Below are 19,127 nucleotides of genomic sequence, written 5' to 3'. Positions count from 1 at the left end.
GATGTTGGTGTGAAAGATGTGGATTGCTGATTCGTTCCTGTGTTCTTTGAGCCCCCTCTATAGGTGGATCTACGAAAGGAACCTCTGTGTGTTGGCTGTTGCAATGCTCCCATTGACTTAGCCGTTTCCGTATCTTTCTTCATTTTTTCTAATGTCTCGTCTGTGCTTGAACCAAACAATGTCTTCTGATCAAATGGTTTGTTCAGTAGGGCGGTTTGTACTTCTTGTTTGAATCCTGAGATTCTAAGCCATGCATGCCTTCTTAGCATGACACTAGTGTTAATAGACCTTGCTGCAGTGTCTGCTGCATCTAATGCACACTTAATGGAAGTATTGGTTATTATTTTACCTTCCTGTATTAATTGATCTGCCTTCTTCTGATGTTCTTTTGGGAGATGTGTGAGAAGTTTTTCTAACTCATCGTAATGTGCCCTGTCGTAACGTGCGAGTAGTGCTTGTGTATTGGCTATACGCCAGCTATTCGCTGCCTGTGATGCTACTCTTTTGCCTGATGCATCTATTAACTTCGACTCTTTATCTGGTGGAGGAGCCTCTCCTGTAGATCATGAGTTTGCTCTTTTACCAGCGTTTGAGACCACCAGCGAGTCTAGAGGTACATGCCCTCTAATAAATATTTGGTCCTTTGGAGCCGCTTTGTATTTTTTATCGATTCTTGGGTTTAACACCCTGGCTCTCACTGGGTTTTCGAATATTTCCTCTGTGTGACTAAGAAGACCCTTCAACATAGGAAGAGTACCTGATGTTCTCTGTGCATTAGGTAGAGTCTCTAACAAGAAATCCTCTATTTGAGGTTCTGTATGCATATCTAGTTTGTGATATTTTGCTGCCCTATTATTGAGCTGCACAAAACCTGTGTTATCATCAGGTGGTGAAGGCTTTGAGGGATATAGCTCTGGGTCGTTGTCCTCATCTGACCCTACATCATAATTTTCCCATGGGTCCTCCTCATCTGGGATAGTTTCGTCATCCCCTTGAGGTTCTCCCTCCCCTAGATCACTGTCTACATCTGACTGAGGTGTAGCTGGTCTTGGTGTGGAAGGTGTAGGAATATTTGGCCTATTGTGAGGAATAGGAGAAGAGGGTGTGACTCTAGGACGAGGAGAAGCAGGAGGAGTTATATTCGTCCCCATTGTTCTCTTTTTTGAAGGAAGAGGTTTATCTTCTGACTGTTCACTCTTTCTCTTCTTCGTGACCACTTTCCCAGTTTGTGGATCAATAAACAAGATCTTTTGTTTGGGATCTGTCTGTTGCTCCTGAATCGGTACCGAGGGTCCTGGTTCCGATAGGTGCTTTTGTTTTCGATCGTCAGATCTTGTTGTTTTCGACACCGAATGTCTGCTCGATTCCGACTTTCTTGGTATCGAGTGTATCTTGGGCGATAAGTCATATTTATGTTTCGACATGGAGTGTTTCGATACCGAGCTCTCCTTTGTATGTAGCCTCGGTGCCGAAGTCGATGTCGCCCTTTTCTCGGATCCGACATGGTGGGAGTCCGAGTGTTTCGGTTTCAGTTTCGGTTTCGTTGCCGGGCCCGAGGGCGGGGCGTCGGAAACTTTTTTCAGCAGTTTGACCGGGCCCGAGGGCGGGGTCGTTACCGCACGGGGTCGGTTTTTCGGTAAGGGGACGTCGTCACTCACGGTTTGTTGCTCGATGAGTTCTTCAACCTCCGACTGGTCCCCTTCCGACCCAGACTGGTCCTCTTCTTCCTCGATTTGTTTGTCTCCGAACAGCTCCGGGATCGCTTCCGCCTGCATTCTGGAAACCTCGTGTCTTCGAGCTCGACGATTTCTAATCGTTAGCTTGGAGGAGAATGCTGCACAGGCTTCGCAGTCCCTGGATTCGTGTTCAGGCGATAGACAGAGGTTGCACACCTCGTGTAGGTCCTTGTGTGGGAACTTAGCACCACACGTTGGACATTTTTTGAATGGAGTCCTTTCCATGGACTCCGGGCTTGACTGCGTCGAGAAAGGCCTCCTGTTCTTCGACGTAGATCCAAGTTTTTCTCTTCTATTTTGAATTTGTAACGCGTCGGAATGGAAATGAACGCGTTCGATAACAATACCGTCGAATTGGAAAGGGAATACGCGCCGAAAAATCACTTTCTTCCGAAGTTGATCTGGAGCGTCTCGATCTTCATCCGAACCCGATGGCGGAAAAAAACAATCTAAGGATGGAGCCGATGCCCATGCGCACTACCAACCAAGGGAGGAGTAACCAAGATACAAAAGACTCTCCAAGAGAAAAACAAAGTGCAATCATCCGAGCCCAACACCAGATGGCGATCTATTCATAATGTACCATCTGCAGCCCATATGCCTCGAACAGTGAGTTATCGGCTTTTAGGTAAGTACTCAACTGGCAGAGTTAAGGTCCTGGGCCTAGATCAGGGGTCTCCCAGGGTCAGGTAGGGACAGTTGGTACACCCTGTACAGGGGCATCACAGGGACAGCCGGGTGCAGAGGGAGTTAGGCCCAATGTTCTCCAAAGAGAGGCAGGGGGCATTCGGTTGGTGGCTGCTGGCAAGCAGGCCACGTGCGGCTGTTGGAGCTGGGCTCCGGGTCACTTGCTCAGGGAAAATGGGGAAGTAGATTAGGACAAATGTTGCACTGCCAGGGGAACTCGGGCGGCTGGGTGAAGGGTGCTTTTGAGCCGTCGGGCACTCAATGTTATTCAATGGAGAACTTGAAAAGTGAACATAGGCTGCAGGCTCGGGGACGGAGGATCTTCAGGAGCGACCAACACTTCGAGGGGTAAGTAGGGATCTTGGAGGATAGGTAGGCACCCCAGAGTTTGGCACAGGGGGCCGGAGTATCTTGACATTGGGAAATCTTACCCTCTCCTGGTCGCGGTTGGAGGGGTCCCTGGTTCTGAGGCTGCAGTCTAGGAGGGTCGTCGGGCACTGGATTGCAGGTCAGAATCGCCATGGGGGGGGGGGGGGGGGGGGGGGGCTCTGACGTCCTCCAGGTCTTTGTCCACTCGGGCACAGGTCGGGCTCAGCGGGTGCAGAGTGTGGACGATTCACGGTTCCTGCTGACACCAGGGGTATTGCTGTTTTAACAGAGCCACTGCTCATGGGAGTCCCAGTCTTTAAGAGGATCAAGGCAGGCCGGTCCTCTGGGGTTCTTGAGGATGCTGTCCGCAGGAGGCGCAAGGATTTAGCAGGAGCAGGTTCAAGGATCAACAGGCCGGTAGGGCTGGGGCCAAGTCAGTTGGTGTTGTACCCTTGTTAGCACGGCAGGTCGTCTTCTTGGTCTTCTTTCTTGTTTCGAAATCGGGATCTAAGGATGGAAGATTTAAGGTGCCCCTAAATACTAAATTTAGGGACGTTACGGGGAAGGGCAGGGACCAATAGACCCCTGTCCTGGGGTGAGTACACCCCCTATCCTGCTCCTCTCCTGTGGGAGGGGGGCAGGAGCCTATCTCGGATTGGGCAGGTCTCCCCATCCTCAAGATGGCCAGAGCCGGAGTTGTGCTTCACCTCGCCTCTCCCACCTGGAGGGTGGAGTTGGCACAGGCTGGCACACCCCCTTTCCACTTGTGGGGTTTCCCGCCAGTCTTCCCGCCAGAGTGGGGGTCAGAACTGGTGGGGGCCAGTTGTGAGTACAGCAAGTGGCCTGGAGAAGCTCACAAAGGAGGCATACCTTTGAAGTTTCCCCCTGCCCATCCTGGGGGAGGAGATCTAGCACCTCACCCAGGATGTGCATTGTTGCAGGCCCAGGAGAGCGGAGGGCTCTCCATCCAGGGGTCCGGCAACATGTCTGCTGTGTGGCAGCCTAGGCAGCCTCTCAGACAAGATGTGGATTGTAGTTTAGGTTTCAGGGGGCATCTCTAAGATGCCCTCTGTAGTACATTTTACATTAAATCCCACACTGGCATCAGTGTGGGTTTAATGTGCTGAGAAGTTTGATATAAAACTGGTCAGTCTTCAGTGTATCCATTATGGTGCTGTGGAGTTCGTAATGTCGACCTCCCAGCACCAGATACTCTTAATGGCATCACTGCACTTACAGTGCCCAGGAATGGCCCTGGGTACTGTAGGGGCACATGGCTCATGCCTCTGTGACCACACCACTGGCATAGGGCACCCAGCTAGAGGGGTGACTGATGTATGCCAGGGCAGTGGGTTTGTGGGCATGGCACACGTGTGCCATGTCAACTCGGTTTATTTCTGTACCACAACACAGCCTGCAAGGGCAATGTGTTTATGTCAGGGTACAGGGCCCCTAAGGGTGGCACAATAAGTGCTGCAGCCCTTAGGGGTCTTTTCTGGTTACAATGCCCTGGGTACCATTTACCAGGGGATGACATGTGGCCAGAGATGCCAAATGGGTTTTGTTTCAACACAGTTTTTAGGGAAGGAACACATGCCCTGGGCACCTGATTGGCAGGGGCCCAGGGCATACTCAGTCCAAGCACATCAGCAATTCAGCAAAAAGTGGGGGCATACCATGCAAGAAAGATGGCACTTTCTCACAGTACACCCTTATAAAATGAGTTTTTATATGCTTGGGTAAAGTGAACTCTCACATTTCACTCCACACATTGCGGTAAAGTGCTGCTCAAATTCGACGGATGCTAGGAGCTCAGTAAATGCAGAACTAATACTTGGTCTAGATGGAGACAAGCAGCCAAAAGAAATTCAAGGGCTCATTTTTATTGCTACGGCAGTTTTCAGATTATGCTTGGCCACAGCATGGCTAGACCATAACCCTCCTGCATTTCAACAATGGCGGGCCAGACTCTTGGCCACATATAACTTCGAAAAAGGCTATGTATCGGAGGAAAGGTAGAAAGAGACAAAAGACAGGGCTGAAAATCCGGCTGGGTAATTATATAATTTAATTTGTTTGCAATTGTATTGAGGAAATGCATATTATGTTTGTTACAATTAGGATACAAAAATGTCATATCATTTACCGTGGTTTTTTTTTAATGTATATATTCAAGCTCGGGGGGAGGGGGTGGAGGTCATATATTAGCTTTAATTCCTACATATGGGATTTTTATGTAAAATCAAGGAGGGGATAAAATGAAAATGCCTTAATAAAGATTTATAAAAAAAATAAATGGAGAATCTGCAATATTTCTACAGATTCAGAACCCCCTAAAGTTTCCCCTAGTTGCACATGGGGTGGTTTCCTGTAGATATAAGGCAAGTACTTATAAAATATGTTTTTCTAAGTCCTGGTGCTGTAAAAATGGCCCAAGTCATTTTCCCCATTACAAATCCCTTGTTACATAGGTTAACATGGTAGGACGTTATTCATTAATAACTTTTGATAGGAGAGGACTAGAATGGCCATTCAAAGACTTCCCAGAATGGTAGTAATAAATCCAACAATATCATTGTTGAATTTCTCCTTAAGTGTGCTTACAAGAAGTTATAAGACTTTGTGTGTAAGTCCAAATTCAGAGCGAAACAAAAGGGGATGATGGACGGAGCGTTTGAGCAAATCAAACACTCACCCCCAGTCAACTGATCTGGGTTTAATCCATCACCATTCTTTAGCTCACTCAGCCACCCCAGTTCAGACATGGCCATATGCATATCAGTCTAACCCTGTGCCTCATGGGAACAGTCCAGCCCGAACTGCCAAGCGATGTCTTCCCAGGACCGGAAACAAGCATCCTGGGACCGGTTTCGGATTCAAAATCCTCATCAGCCAGGCTATCTTGAATCCAGTGGCCAAGTGAGCAAGGGACTCACGTCTGAGCATACCCTGCCAACTTAAGGAGAACAAAGCGAAACAAAAGGGGATGATGGACGGAGCGTTTGAGCAAATCAAACACTCACCCCCAGTCAACTAATCGGGTTTAATCCATCACCATTCCAGAACGGTGATGGATTAAACCCAGATCAGTTGACTGGGGGTGAGTGTTTGTATGGTCAACGCTCCGTCCATCATCACCTTTGGTTTTTCTTTGTTCGCCCTAAGTTGGCAGGGCATGTTCAGACGTGAGTCCCCTGCTCACTTTGCCACTGGAGTTAAGCAAGCCCGGCTGAAGACGGCTGTACTGCCAGAAACCGGTCCTGGGAGGCTTGATTCCGGTCCAGGGAAGACATGGCTTGGCAGTTCGGGCTGGGTCAGACTGATTCGCATATGGCCATGTCTGAACTGGGGTGGCGGAGTGAGCTAAAGAACGGTGATGGATTTAACCCAGATCAGTTGACTGGGGGTGAGTGTTTGTATTGTCAACGCTCCGTCCATCATCACCTTTGGTTTTTCTAAGTTCAAATTCAGCCTTCCAGTGGTCTGCCCTGATAGGTCAGAGTTAAGTGGATTAGCCAGCCTGCCTTGAAGATGTGATAAAGAGCCTGTGGGGTTAACCAGCTCTCCTGGGAGGGCAGTGTGCTGTTCCATAGGAATGCCAGGCCAGGGGGAGGAGTCATGAACCATGGTCTTCAAAGGCAGAGGGTTGGCCACAGTGTCAGTTTCCACTCTACACTTTTGACCCCGACCAGACCTAGGATTAGGGAAGGTATGTGCAGATGATAGGGGGAGAATCTATGGAAATAAGCCATCCTAGGGGGGTTTGTTTAGCCAGCTCTTAACTCCTTGCTAGAAAATCAGCCATTATGGATTTGGACGATTGGATGCACTCTGGGACAAAATAATGACACTCTACAGGATGTGGTCATCGTCAAAATAACTATTAGATTCTTGTGAATCATAAAAGTTTACATATATACAAAAAAATACAGTTAAAAACATTCATAATGATTCAACATTTTCTATTCAAAATTAGTGATATACCAGCAATACTCAATGAAACTTCAAATTATCCCAACCTTCGACAACACAATTTATAAATCTAATTAATTCTTAAAAGGACCTGATGTTGTCATAACTTTGAGGAGTTACCCTCCTCCCATTCGTCAGAAGTGACCTCCTGCATTACCCAGGGAACTTGGAATAAGTATCTGAGAGGGGCAGAGCCCTCCAGATCTGCTGCTTGAAACTGAAGAGAATCAGAAAGGTCTGTCTGCGCTGAAGATTTTGTAGTATATTTCCAAAGGCCAGGACTCTGAGTTTGCGCCTTTTTTGCACCATTGGAAATGACAGCCCTGTGGATCAAACCTGCTTCAAAAGGACTAAAGAATGGACTCCCTGCAATCGTCAGGTTATCAGAGCTCACCTAGGCATCCCCACAAAGCATTCCCACAATGGATTACCAGTGGATTTGTAAGGGTTTTGTTCAAGTGGAATGCAAAATTGAAGTTTCACACTTTCAAGGACCCTCTTGGCGGTTCCAGAACCTTGAATTGTGTGTTGGATACTTTGGGACACGCAAGCAGAACTTCAGGAAGTAGTTCTAACTGGACCCCTCCTGCTGGAGAAGGTGGCACAACACAGTGGTGAGAAAATTCTCCAGAACCGTTTCTAAAGGTGTGTCCCTTTCAGAGAAAACTAAATGACTGAAAGGCGCACTGTGGTTTCTAAGCACTAGAAAGAGACTAATCTTTAAAAATTAATATCTCTGGTTCCCTACAGTGGATTTTTTTTGTTTTGGTGTCATTTAAAAAATACAAATATTACCTATTTTTAGAAATTGGTGTTGGATTTTGATGTTGTGTCTTAATTATTTACTGAAATTGTGTTTTTAAATGCTTTACATATCGGTCTTTGAAGTGAAGCCTGTCTGCTCGCAGCCAAGCTACCAAGGGTTGAGCATATGAATAATTTTCTAAGACCTACGCGGAGTCCTCCCATGTGTTAGTGGCCTTATTGCCAGTGGCAGATCTACATTTGCCCCTATCAACAACCCACTTTCCAACAGGGTAACCTTGTGAAAACGGGCACTTTTCTACAGTCATTGCTATTAAAGGATTTTGTTTTGATCACAGAAAATGCACAACTAGTGCATATGTATAACTTTACTCTGGTAACAAAATGATTTCCTATGTAGGCTAACATACTGTTAACATAAAAAATAAAACAAAACATACACTGAAACTACTACCTCAATTATTCGGCTGTCAATTCTGCTGTAAGGATGCCAAAGTCCTCGATCATCACGCCACTGCCATATTGCACCGTCTGTGTTTTGTGCACTCCCTTTTTTTAGCATAGTATCAACAGCAAAAATCCCTTCTTTAGGTAAGCATGGCATCAGTTCACTAAAAAGCAATTCAACAACAAAAAATTATTTGCTCAGGATCATAGTTGATTGTTTTGTTCAGTATAGCACATTCAGTGAACACCATAGGAGTATCAATCTTTCAGCTCAAAAACAACAAAAATTGTGGTTCATGAAATAACCTTTGCAAATTCATACAAATGTATTGCAGCAAGCAGTTACACAATAAAACAGACTAGATACAACAAAGAGAAACATCAAACAAATTTGCAGAACAAAAAACACAACATTGAAGGCAAGCACACACAGCTGGTGTATAAAGGTAGGATCTGTCTAGCATGGTTACCCCCACTTTTTCCCTGGTGTCAGTGTATTTTTGATTAGTCTGACAGGGACCCTGCTAATCAGGACCCCGATCACTGTGCTTCTTCCAAAAATTTAACATGGCAAGTACATTGGAATCTCTACAATTGGCTACTGGTGTAACCCAGAAGTACCTAGAATATGGTACTGAGTTACCCAGGGCATACGTACAAGAGGTCTCACATAGGCTGCAGCATGTATAGTGCCACACATCAGAGAACTCAAACTGACTACAGGCATGCCATTGCAGCCTGTGTCATTCCAGCCAGTCGTCGAGATACGGGTATACGTGTATCCCCTGTCTCCTCAAGTGTGCTGCCACTGCTGCCAGGCATTTTGTGAACAACCTTGGCGCTGCTTTTATACCGAAGGCTAGCACTGAACTGGTAGTGTATATCCTTTACCACAAACCTTAGTAAGGGTTCGCGTTTTCTGTTCAATGGTATGTGCAGGTACTCATCCTTTAGATCTATTGTTGTCATGTAATCCCCTTGTTTTATCTTGGGAATTACTTCTTGTAGAGCTGTCATTTTGAATTTTTGCGTTCTTATGTACTAGTTTAGGTACCTTAAGTCCAATATAGGACGTAAAATCTCATCCAACTTTGGTACGAGAAAGTAAGTGGAGTAGACCCCCTTCCCTCTCAGATTTGCTAGTACCTTTTCTATGGCTTGTTTATCTAGAAGTTCCTTTTGTTTCCTGTAACATTTGTGATAGTTCTCTTCTCGAGTGAATCTTTCCGTTTAGCTTTCTGTGTGGGGGTTGTCCGTGTAGTTCTTACAATAGCCGTGCTTTATGTTGTTTAGTATCCACTTGTCTGTGGTATTCTCCCTCCACTCCTGGAGGAAGTCTTTTATCCTGCCTTCTACTGGTGTTGAAGAACCGGGTTTTAGAACCCAGCAGCGCCAGGGATAACGCTCAAAGTCTTCGGATTCCCCTGCCTCTGCAAATAGAGACACGGGACACTTCTTGATGACGTCAAAGACCAAGTTTATTGGCTGCAACCAGGAACAGAGGTCTACAAAGCACAACACTGGTGGGTCGCTAGAGAATGCACAAATTCAATGAGCGGAGCATGGTCTTTTATGCCAAAAATCACATTCCAGGCTAGCATCGATTACATACAAACTAACCAATCACAGGGTGACATTTCAAAAGTAGCGCATGACGACAATCCCATTTTCCGTTGTCCAGCCCACCAGAAATGACCAAGCACATTCCAATATCCTTTTGATCAGGCCGGACAAACCCATCATAAAACCTCAACCCAAATCAGTGATTATGCCATAAAGGAAGGAGCAGAAACAGATGAGAAGCAAGATAGAAGGGTGGGTGCAGTGTACTGTAAACTCAGCAATGTCCTCTCTTTGATCTTTATCTGACCAGCTGCTTAACAAGGAACTGGCTCAGCGAGCTCAGCCTCGGGCAAGGGAGTCAGTTCGGCCAGGTCACTCAGAAGTCAGCTAAGGTGTACGTGTCCCAAGGACTCGTTCGGCCGCAGTCATCAGCCTATGTGAGGGCAACCACACAAAATGGCTGCCGCAAACAAAATGGAACCCAAGGGTTTAAACGAAATCCCTGAATACGTAGTGGTCTCATTGATCGATTAAGACGAAAACGCTCGTACACACCACCGCACTCGTGATTTGCGGTCCGCTGATACCAAAATAGTCTATTTCCGACGACCTTTATTGAACGGGTTCAGAATCTATGACCCATGGACCAACGAACTACGGAACTACAGAACCCTCCTTTTGCCCTTACATAGGCAATAAACCCAAACCCATGTCAGTCTGAATCTAGGTCTATATTCATCAGATCATCGATATGTTGCTGTAGCATCATCCTAGTACTTAGTATCTCTCTCTGGACAGGTCTCCTCGCACACGAAGTAGCACAGAGGCCACAAATAGCGGGAGCACACTGTACACAGAGACAGAACAGGAAAAGGATAGCTAAGACCATCCCCATGACCATCAGAATCGTCCATCCCCACGTGGATATCAATCCCCAAAACCATCCCATCAACGACCAATCTCCCTTGTCTATATGTACAGAGTCGGAGATCTTATGTAGTCTGGAAATGGCCTGGAAGACTGTCAGAGCTTTGTCTGGAATGAAAACGCAGCAGCTCGATTGATTCAGTTTACACACTCCACCTCTGTCTGCAAGTATGACATCAAGAGCAACTCTATTTTGAAGTGTCATAAGTCGATCCGACTGGAGCTCAGCAGTCAAGTTACTAGGGGAACCGGCAGTTTCGACTATGGTGGACTCAACCACTCTCGTCAACTGGCGAATGTTCCTGCTGTTAGCCATCGGTCCCCAGAACGGCAGAAAACCCTTAAACAAATCTCCCAACTCTTGCCCTGTGGTATCTTCCTTGCTGAAGACACCTCTAGCAACTCATCTTATGGTAATCTGCCTCAGCTGTAAAAGTGGGAGGCAACAGGAAAGAAACAAAACATGTGCCCGAAAAGTCAGGCGGCAACCATGTATACGCTTTGTCGTAACAGATGAAATAGGTACCCTTAGCTGCTAGGAACGCAGGGGAAGTCTGAGACGCAAATACATATGTCTCAGTACAGATACTCTTCCCTAACTGAGCTTTCAAATTCTTGCCATTACCCTGCAGACAATAGCGACCCTGATGGGGCACTATCCAAATCGGTGGAGAACTTTTCGCTCGCTGGTTAACACTCAGACTAACTCCATATCCCGTAACGTCCCAACCACTTTATGGTTGTCTCTGCTTTCGGAATAGCCTCATACGAGTTAGTCCCTTTAACCATGTCGACTATACCCTTAGCCAGAGCACTATTCTTCGGATTGTCTTTCGGTGAACGTTGGGGATAGACACTATAAGCATAAATGAACATCGTTCTATATGCCCAAATAGAACCATTAAGGCTGAAAGGCAAAACCAAGTACGGAATACCTTTATCGGTCGTATGGGGCATTAGGCCACAAATCCAACAATTTGTCGTGTTCATAACTAGCTGGTGTTGGTGCAAAAGGTGAATAAAGGAATTATTAGCAAACTCCAATCTTATAACTATTTCATGTTCGGGCAGAGGGTGAAAAGAATAAGAAATAGTGGGAGGGGGTGTAGGTTGCACAGTCGGCATGAGCGTCACTTTAAGAGAAAATGTCACATAACCAATTAAAAATATCATTAAACTCAGTAGCATAAATAGACACAATATTAAAAATCGCTTTCGAGTCATCAATTTGCAAATTCTACTCTTAAAGCTTATTGTCTCAACAGGTCTCTCCATCTCGAAGAACTCCATCCTCACTAAATATGCTGCTCGCGGTGGTAGGGTGTTCTATGCTAAGGAATACCTCTGTCAGCCCAGGGCAACTCCCTTAGGCCAACCAGAACCGTCGACCTATTGTCTCAGGCTTGCACTCCAAAGACTTGTCAACCGCGACCCTACAGCTGAACCCGGATGGCGGTTCGAAAAACAAAAATCAAAGTAGTTCCTCGGAGGAGAGTTAACCTGTAAACAGAAAAATCATAAACTCTTTATTTATTTGCCCCGCGACTCTCGGTCGCAAATTAGAACGGTCTTTGCCAGGCAATGTTTGTTCGCGGAACAAGAGTTCAGGCTCAGTAGTGTTCAAACGATTCAAGGGAGGCACAGCTGCTTCAAGAAGATAAGTCCCTTTCTTTCTCAGTGTTCGTTCCAATCAAACGGGCATCGCTGAATGGCAGAAAACGAGGCACGGTCTCAGTCTCAGAATCTGGAAGCCCCTTCTGGACCCACCGGTCGTACGGCAAGCCCTTTTGCAGTGTACGCCATGGATCCAATTCTTTTTGCCGTGCACTTGTACTGCGGAACGTGTAGATAAGACAAGGAAGGGTCCTGTCCAACGGGGCTGCTCGTTCTTAGTTCGCAGAAAATTCTTGACAAACACCAACGAGCCGGGTTCAATGGGGTGCCCTGGATCTTCAGAAGGCTGTGGAAGAGTGTCATAAACATGTTGGTGTAAAACACACAATTTAGCAGTCAATTCATACAGGTAATCAAGCAACACAGGATGTTCAATCTCACTGAATTTAGTCGGCCTTGGCATACCCCAAATATTCGCCGGGCGGCCAAAGACAACTTCGTATGGACTCAAACTCATTCTCGAATGCACAGTCATTCTAGTGGACAAAAGGGCTAGGGGCAAAGCATCTGGCCATTGCAAACCAGAGCTCGCTTGAATCTTGGCTAATTTTAATTTCAAGGTGCCATTATAGCACTCTACTAAACCAGCTGATTGGGTGTGATTTGCAGCGTGGAATTTCTGCCTTATTCCTAATCCCTCACACACTCTCCTCATCACTTGACCCACAAATTCACTCCCATGGTCACTCCAGATCATTCTCGGCAAACCAAATCTAGGGAAGAACTCTCTGGTAAGGGCTTTCGCTGTAGACAAGGCAGTATTGTCCTTCAAAGGGTAAGTTTCCACCCACCTAGAAAAAGAGCAAACAACCACTAACACAGTCTTTAGGTTGTTGAACCTTTCCATGTGGATGAAATCTAGCTGCAAAGCCTCAAACTGATACGTTGGAGGAGCAAAATGACTGGCTGGAGTTGGAGTTCCCTTACCAGGATTGTACATCAAACACACCATACAGTTTTAACCAGATTCTCTGCACATTTGGGAATTCCTGCATTCTGCCAAACCGGAGCCAACAACTTGCAAATCTCTTTCACGCTGATATGTGCCATTCCATGAGCCATCGTAACAACTGGAAGCACATACGCATCAGGTAACAACCATCTTTGATGCTCTGACAAATCAGTCCAACAACCATTCGAATCCAATCTACCCTTACTCTCTCTCCATTCATTAAACTCTTTCTCTGTAGCTTCAGCTTGTATGGATTTCACACTCTGATCGTATCTTCACACATACTTCTATCTGGAACCCATCTCGCCGGACCTGCAACATACATTCGGCTCATCACATTTCTCGCAGTTTCTTTCGCGACCTCGTCTGCAAACGCATTTCCGCGACCAACACCATCCGTAACTTTCTTATGTGCACTGCATTTCACAATTGCTACTTGCAATGGCAAAGTAAGTGATTCAAGAAGTTCATTCACTAACTGTCCATGCTGGATTTTCGTCCCATGCGAAGTCAGGAATCCACGCTCTCGCCACAAACGTCCAAAACTATGAGCAACCTTAAACGCATACTGGCTGTCAGTGTACACATTCACTCGTTTTCCTTTCGCCAACACACATGCTCTCGTTAATGCAACCAACTCTGCTGCTTGCGCTGAATTATGTGGGATACGTGCAGCTTCAACAATCGTATGCAAAGTCGTAACAGCATATGCCGCAGTCGTACCACCATTCGGGAGCTTGAAGCACGAACCATCAACCTACAAAGTACCAACACATTCTGGAAGAGGAGTATCCCTAAGGTCTATCCTCCCTTTCGATTCTTCCTCAGTTCTAAGGAAACAATCATGTTGTTCTGTGTCATTATCTGTCTCAGCTGAAATTGGCAACAACGTGGCTGGATTCAAAGTGTTGCATTTTTTAATATGCACATGACTCGCTAACAAGGTCAATTCGTAACCCGACAACCGAGCACTAGTTAAGTGCTGTGTCTTGGTACGATTCAACAAGGTATCCACTGCATGTGGAACCATCACAATCAGTGTATTGTCCATAACCAAACCAGCAGACTGTCGAATCGAAACTGCTGCTGCTGCTGTAGCTCTCAAACAACTCGGCAATGCTCTAGCTACCGGATCCAAGGTCGACGAAAAATAAGCACATGGACGCTGCTTATCGCCAAACTGTTGAGTCAAGACTGACAATGCACATCCCTCTCTCTCGTGGACATACAATGTGAAAGGCTTACTGTAGTCGGGGGTACCCAACACAACAGCCTAACACAACGCATCGCCCAATTCTGAAAAGCTCTTCTGACATTCGTCAGTCCAAGGAATAGGATTTGGAGTATCCTCAACAGTTAGAGCTATCAAAGGCTTCGCTAGGAACGAGAAATTAGGGATCCACTGTCTACAGTACGACGTAATACCCAAAAACGCACGTACTTCTCTCTGTGTCGTAGCCACACTCATTTTCGCAATCGCTTAAATTCTTTCTGGGGTCAGTTTCCTTCCCTCCTTCGATAAGAGGTGACCTAAGTATGTAACTTCTTGTCGACAATATTGCAACTTTGAAAGAGAAACCTTATGATGGAAATCAGACAAATGGCGTAACAACGACAAAGTAGCCTCTCTACAAATCTCTTCATTGTCAGCAGCAACTAACAGATCGTCAACGTACTGAATAAGAGCAGCACACCATCAGGTAAAACCAGCAAATCAAGTTGTGTTTTCAAAGCCTGACTATAGATCGATGGACTCTCGCAATAGCCTTGAGGAGCGCGCTTAAAGCGGAAACTTCGTCCTCCTAAAGAGAATCCAAAAATATCTCTACTCTCCACGGCAATCGGGATGCTGAAGAAAGCATTCTTCAAGTCAATCACCGAAAACCACGTGGCTGTAACCGGGATCAAAGTCAGCAAAGCGGTGATATCAGGCACAACAGGAAATTGCGGAACAACAATCTTATTCACCTCGCAAAGATCGATCACGAACCTATATACAGGAGGCTGTGAAGAATCTGTTCTATTCAGAACAGGCAAAACCGGACTATGGCACACATTACCTCTCGTTTCCTCAATCACACCCTTTTCAATTAGATCGTAGATGATCGCCAACAGTGCTCGCTCACCATCGCTCGAGATACGATATTGTGGAATGCTTGGTAACCTAGCATCCACTTTCAACGTCACAACATATGGCGGAATCTTTAAGAGGCCTACATCGTTCGGACCAGTAGCCCAAAGAGTATCAGGGAGAGAAGACAATTCAGGTGGAAGTCGATCTTTAGATATATACATCGGAGAGATCACTCTCACCCAATGTAAGATGTACTCCTGACGGAGAACAATATAGCGTCGCATACAATCTCTTTAACAAATCCAATCCCAACAAGTTCTCACCACAACCGGACGTCAGAATAAGGGGTGCTTCGAATTCACGAGGTCCAACAGAAATAGACAACTGAGTAGAAATCGGATTCGTAACCGGGGCGCCAGAAAAACCTAATGAAACATTCTTTAAGCCAGACAAAGGCGCGCCAGGGAGTATAGAGTGCATAATAGAACTCTTCGCAGCACCAGTATCCAACAGAAAAGGCTCTGACACACCTGATGCAATCACTTCAACATAAGGTCCACTCTGATCTACTGTAACTGAAACAACTACCTCCCTTTGTCCAGGACTGTCCTAATAATAATTACCATTCACTTCCTCACCTTCGACGTAGTAATAGTCTGCATAGTACTGAGCTGTCCTACCAGACGCACCCTGTTGCTGATCAAAGCTATTCATAGAGTTCTGTGGAGGCAAAGAACGCGTATTCTGACCACGACCCCTACCTCTAGGGGCTTGTTGAGCACCTCTACCTCTCACACCAGAAGCACCATTTGCGCGCTGTAACAGAACCGGACAACTACTCTTGAAATGGCCCTCTTCTTTGCAATATGCACACTGATTAGGCCCATACTGAAAACGTTGTTGAGAAGACTCGTACCTTTGCGAGTTTCTCGAATATTGCTGATTCTGCTGATAATCGCGCTGATTGTTACGGGGCGGATAAGCTTGTTGTAGAAGAACTTTAGTCTTCAATTCTTTAGTCTTCTTATCTGCTTTCTCTATCTCATCCTTGTTCCTATTTTCATAGTACTGGGCCGTAGCTAAAATCTGCGCTGACGTGGAAACAGCCCAAGCACTCTCAGAATCTTTCAACCTATTACACAATTCAGGAAGCAAATTATGAACAAATTTGTCGACGAACAATCTCTGACCACCTTCAGTACTCATATCCTGACCACTGTGGTCTACAAAGGTCTCTTCAAATCGCATGAAAAAGTCGGACACAGTTTCATCTTTCTTCTGCTTGCACGCAGACAACTTGTCCAAATTAACACGCACTTTGGGTATTAGATTGGATCTAGACTGGACTACGCAAACGCTCTTTTCTTGGGTCTACCGAAATATCTTTTGACCCGTTTGCAAGTAGTACAGAACTCGGCAGCCCGAGCCATCTATGGACTCCCCAGAAGAGCAGGTGCCACTGTTTTACTGAACACCTTACACTGGTTACCTATCTCAAAGAGAATTCTCTTCAAAAGCCTGACATTGGCTTTCAAAGCTCTACATGGCACACGCCCCAAGTACATTGGGAAACGTCTTTCCCGGTATTTGCCCAGCAGGACCTTGAGGTCATCCTGCTTGTCCATGATGACAGTCCCTGCCATTAGGCGTGCAAGAATGGGAGGTCGGTTGTTCCGTTACTTAGCCCCGAAGGCTTGGAACGAACTACCACTATCCCTGAGACAAGCTCCCAGTCTTCTTGCTTTTAGGAAAGACCTAAAAACGTGGCTTTTTACTAAATAGTTCTTTTTTTCCTTTTTCTGTCTGCATTTTAGCTGTTGTGTTGTTGTTTTACCTGCTGATATTCTTCGCCAAAGCGCCGGGATGCTCCTTGGAGTAGCCGACCGCTATAGAAGAAATAAATTAACATAACATAACATAACAGAGTCTTCATATAAGTAATAATTTTACCAGGAAGTTCAGTAATCAAATCCTCAAGCTTAGCACCGCCTACTTGTCTATTATCTGCATCTCTAAGATTAACCCCTGTCTCACCTAATTCCCCCGCATGATCCGTATGACGAATCTTACTCCAAATAGGCTGTGGAACAACATTCCCAAACAACATATCTATATCTGCCAAATTCATAATACACGAACCCACAGTCTGAGTTCGCTCCTTATAGTACCCTGCTGGATTTTTGAGCGGATCAGGCAAAGTCTGCTTAAGCGCTAAGACTTCAGGACGCTTCCAAGGAACATGTACCCAGACACGCTGAAAGTGTGCTGCAACATTTCCATCAGTAGGTCTCCAAACTGAAGGAACCTCACGCATCGGATATTGACGCGCCTTTCTCCTAATTGATGAATCAGGCTCAAACAATCGGTCGGAAGGAGATGCATTCCGCAATGACAACAACGTTGCAACTGCTTTCTCAATCTCGAGACCCTCAATGGTCCCTTTCGCAAACTCAGAACGTATTCGGTACAACTCAGACGGAGCCTGTCCTACTTCTTCTATCCATTGTTCACAAAGGAAAGCACACATCATATCAAAGACGTACCGTTGCTTTGGTGCTTCCCATTGGTGGAAAACATCCATAATACCCCCAAGATCATACTGCGTAGGATACGTTATCCATTTACGCCAATGAGATCCAATACTGTCCGTTCATCAATGTTAGGCAATTGACTACGCGATTGTCTACGCTCAACAGGAGACATACCCAATGATCCCAATAGAGGAGAAAAGATACTAGTAACCGCATCAGTCATTCTCTGTCGAGGAGAAGGTGACAGAGGAAGAGGAGACGGAGCAGAATGAGAGGAAGCAAAAGTCGGAACAGGAGGAGTATACAAGACAGGCGCAGGAGTAACAGACGAAGGAGGTAGCAAAGGTGGTGGCCCTTGAGAAGGCTGCACCAAAGGAATAGTAGCCAACGGAAGAGGAGCTGGCTGATGAGGAATCGCAGGTGGCAAAGCAACCAGAGGTTGTGCAACTACAACTGGTGGCGGTGGAGCCGTAGCATTCTGTGCATAAGGGGGTGGCGAACTCAATAGATGTGAAAGATCCTTTAATGTCGCAAGATCTTTCTTCTCTTCTTGCTCTTTAGGTGGCAGATCTGGGTAGCACTTATCTACCGCTAGTTTCCGAATCCTAAGCATCTGTTTGCTCTCTAGCTCTTCCTCATTATCCCTAAACTGTATAGCAGCTTGCACCATTGACATACCACGTTCTCGTTTATTCTTCTTCGCTAACTTAATCTTTTTGTTTGGCTTCTTTTCGCCCTATGCGGAAAGAGTCAATCACCGGCTGGGCTTTCTTCTTGAACAGTTCAACTTCGAGATTATCTAAAATCTCAGTTTCAAAGCTACCATAACGGGGCCACTGTAGGACATCGTCCTTTCTCGTGTATTTTACCCATATGTCATTATATCCGATGGGGCCCACACCATGTTTTAAGTAGAGCTCATAGGTCGGAGTTCCAATCGGAGGAACCAGACACTAATCCTCCAAACGGGAATCCCTAGTACAACCAAAACCAAATATCTTTTCAAGTCCGCTAAGACCAGGCATCTTCGCTCACTAGTCAAGCTTCAAACTTCAAGGGAAATCTCAAAAACGATAGTCTTGTGAATACACGAGTCCCTCGGCTTTGGGGCCTGCAGGCACCAAATCAAAGCGATCCCGAAGGATACCAAACAAACTAAGGACTGGGAGATGCTCCACTCATACTTAACTGAAATGTCGATGGCATCACCAGAAGACCCGTCTACCGTCTCGCTCTACAAATCGTCTAATGGCTCCAAGACAGGGCGACAGTCAGGGCAGCAGTCCTTCGTAGCCGTCGGAAGGCGGGGAACCTCGCAGCAAAGACTTTCGGACCACGACGACATGCAGGGGTCGATGAAGTGGCAGGCCTTCTTCCAGAATTTCCACACGAAGCTCCTCACGATCTTCGGGCTTGGACCGGTACTGCTG

General features: G+C 46.0%; 1 protein-coding gene across 15 annotated transcripts in view; it reads right to left on the bottom strand.

Annotated features, from left to right (window-relative positions):
- The window catches only part of TRIP12 (thyroid hormone receptor interactor 12), a 1,206,981-nt gene that overhangs the window by 698,622 nt on the left and 489,232 nt on the right, over nucleotides 1–19,127 (bottom strand). For 9 of the 15 annotated variants that reach the window (XM_086944059.1, XM_086944047.1, XM_086944048.1 and 6 more), the window contains one exon: nucleotides 7,981–8,140. In XM_086944059.1, coding sequence (XP_086800185.1) covers nucleotides 7,981–8,140 — 160 coding nt within the window. The remainder of the gene's footprint in view (nucleotides 1–7,980; nucleotides 8,141–19,127) is intronic. The other 6 variants (XM_086944050.1, XM_086944049.1, XM_086944052.1 and 3 more) reach the window with 1 other exon arrangement.

This window comes from Lissotriton vulgaris, chromosome 11 (genome assembly GCF_964263255.1).
Source record: "Lissotriton vulgaris chromosome 11, aLisVul1.2, whole genome shotgun sequence".
NCBI classification, from domain to species: domain Eukaryota; kingdom Metazoa; phylum Chordata; class Amphibia; order Caudata; family Salamandridae; genus Lissotriton; species Lissotriton vulgaris.
This window is presented reverse-complemented; position numbering and strand designations above follow the sequence as displayed.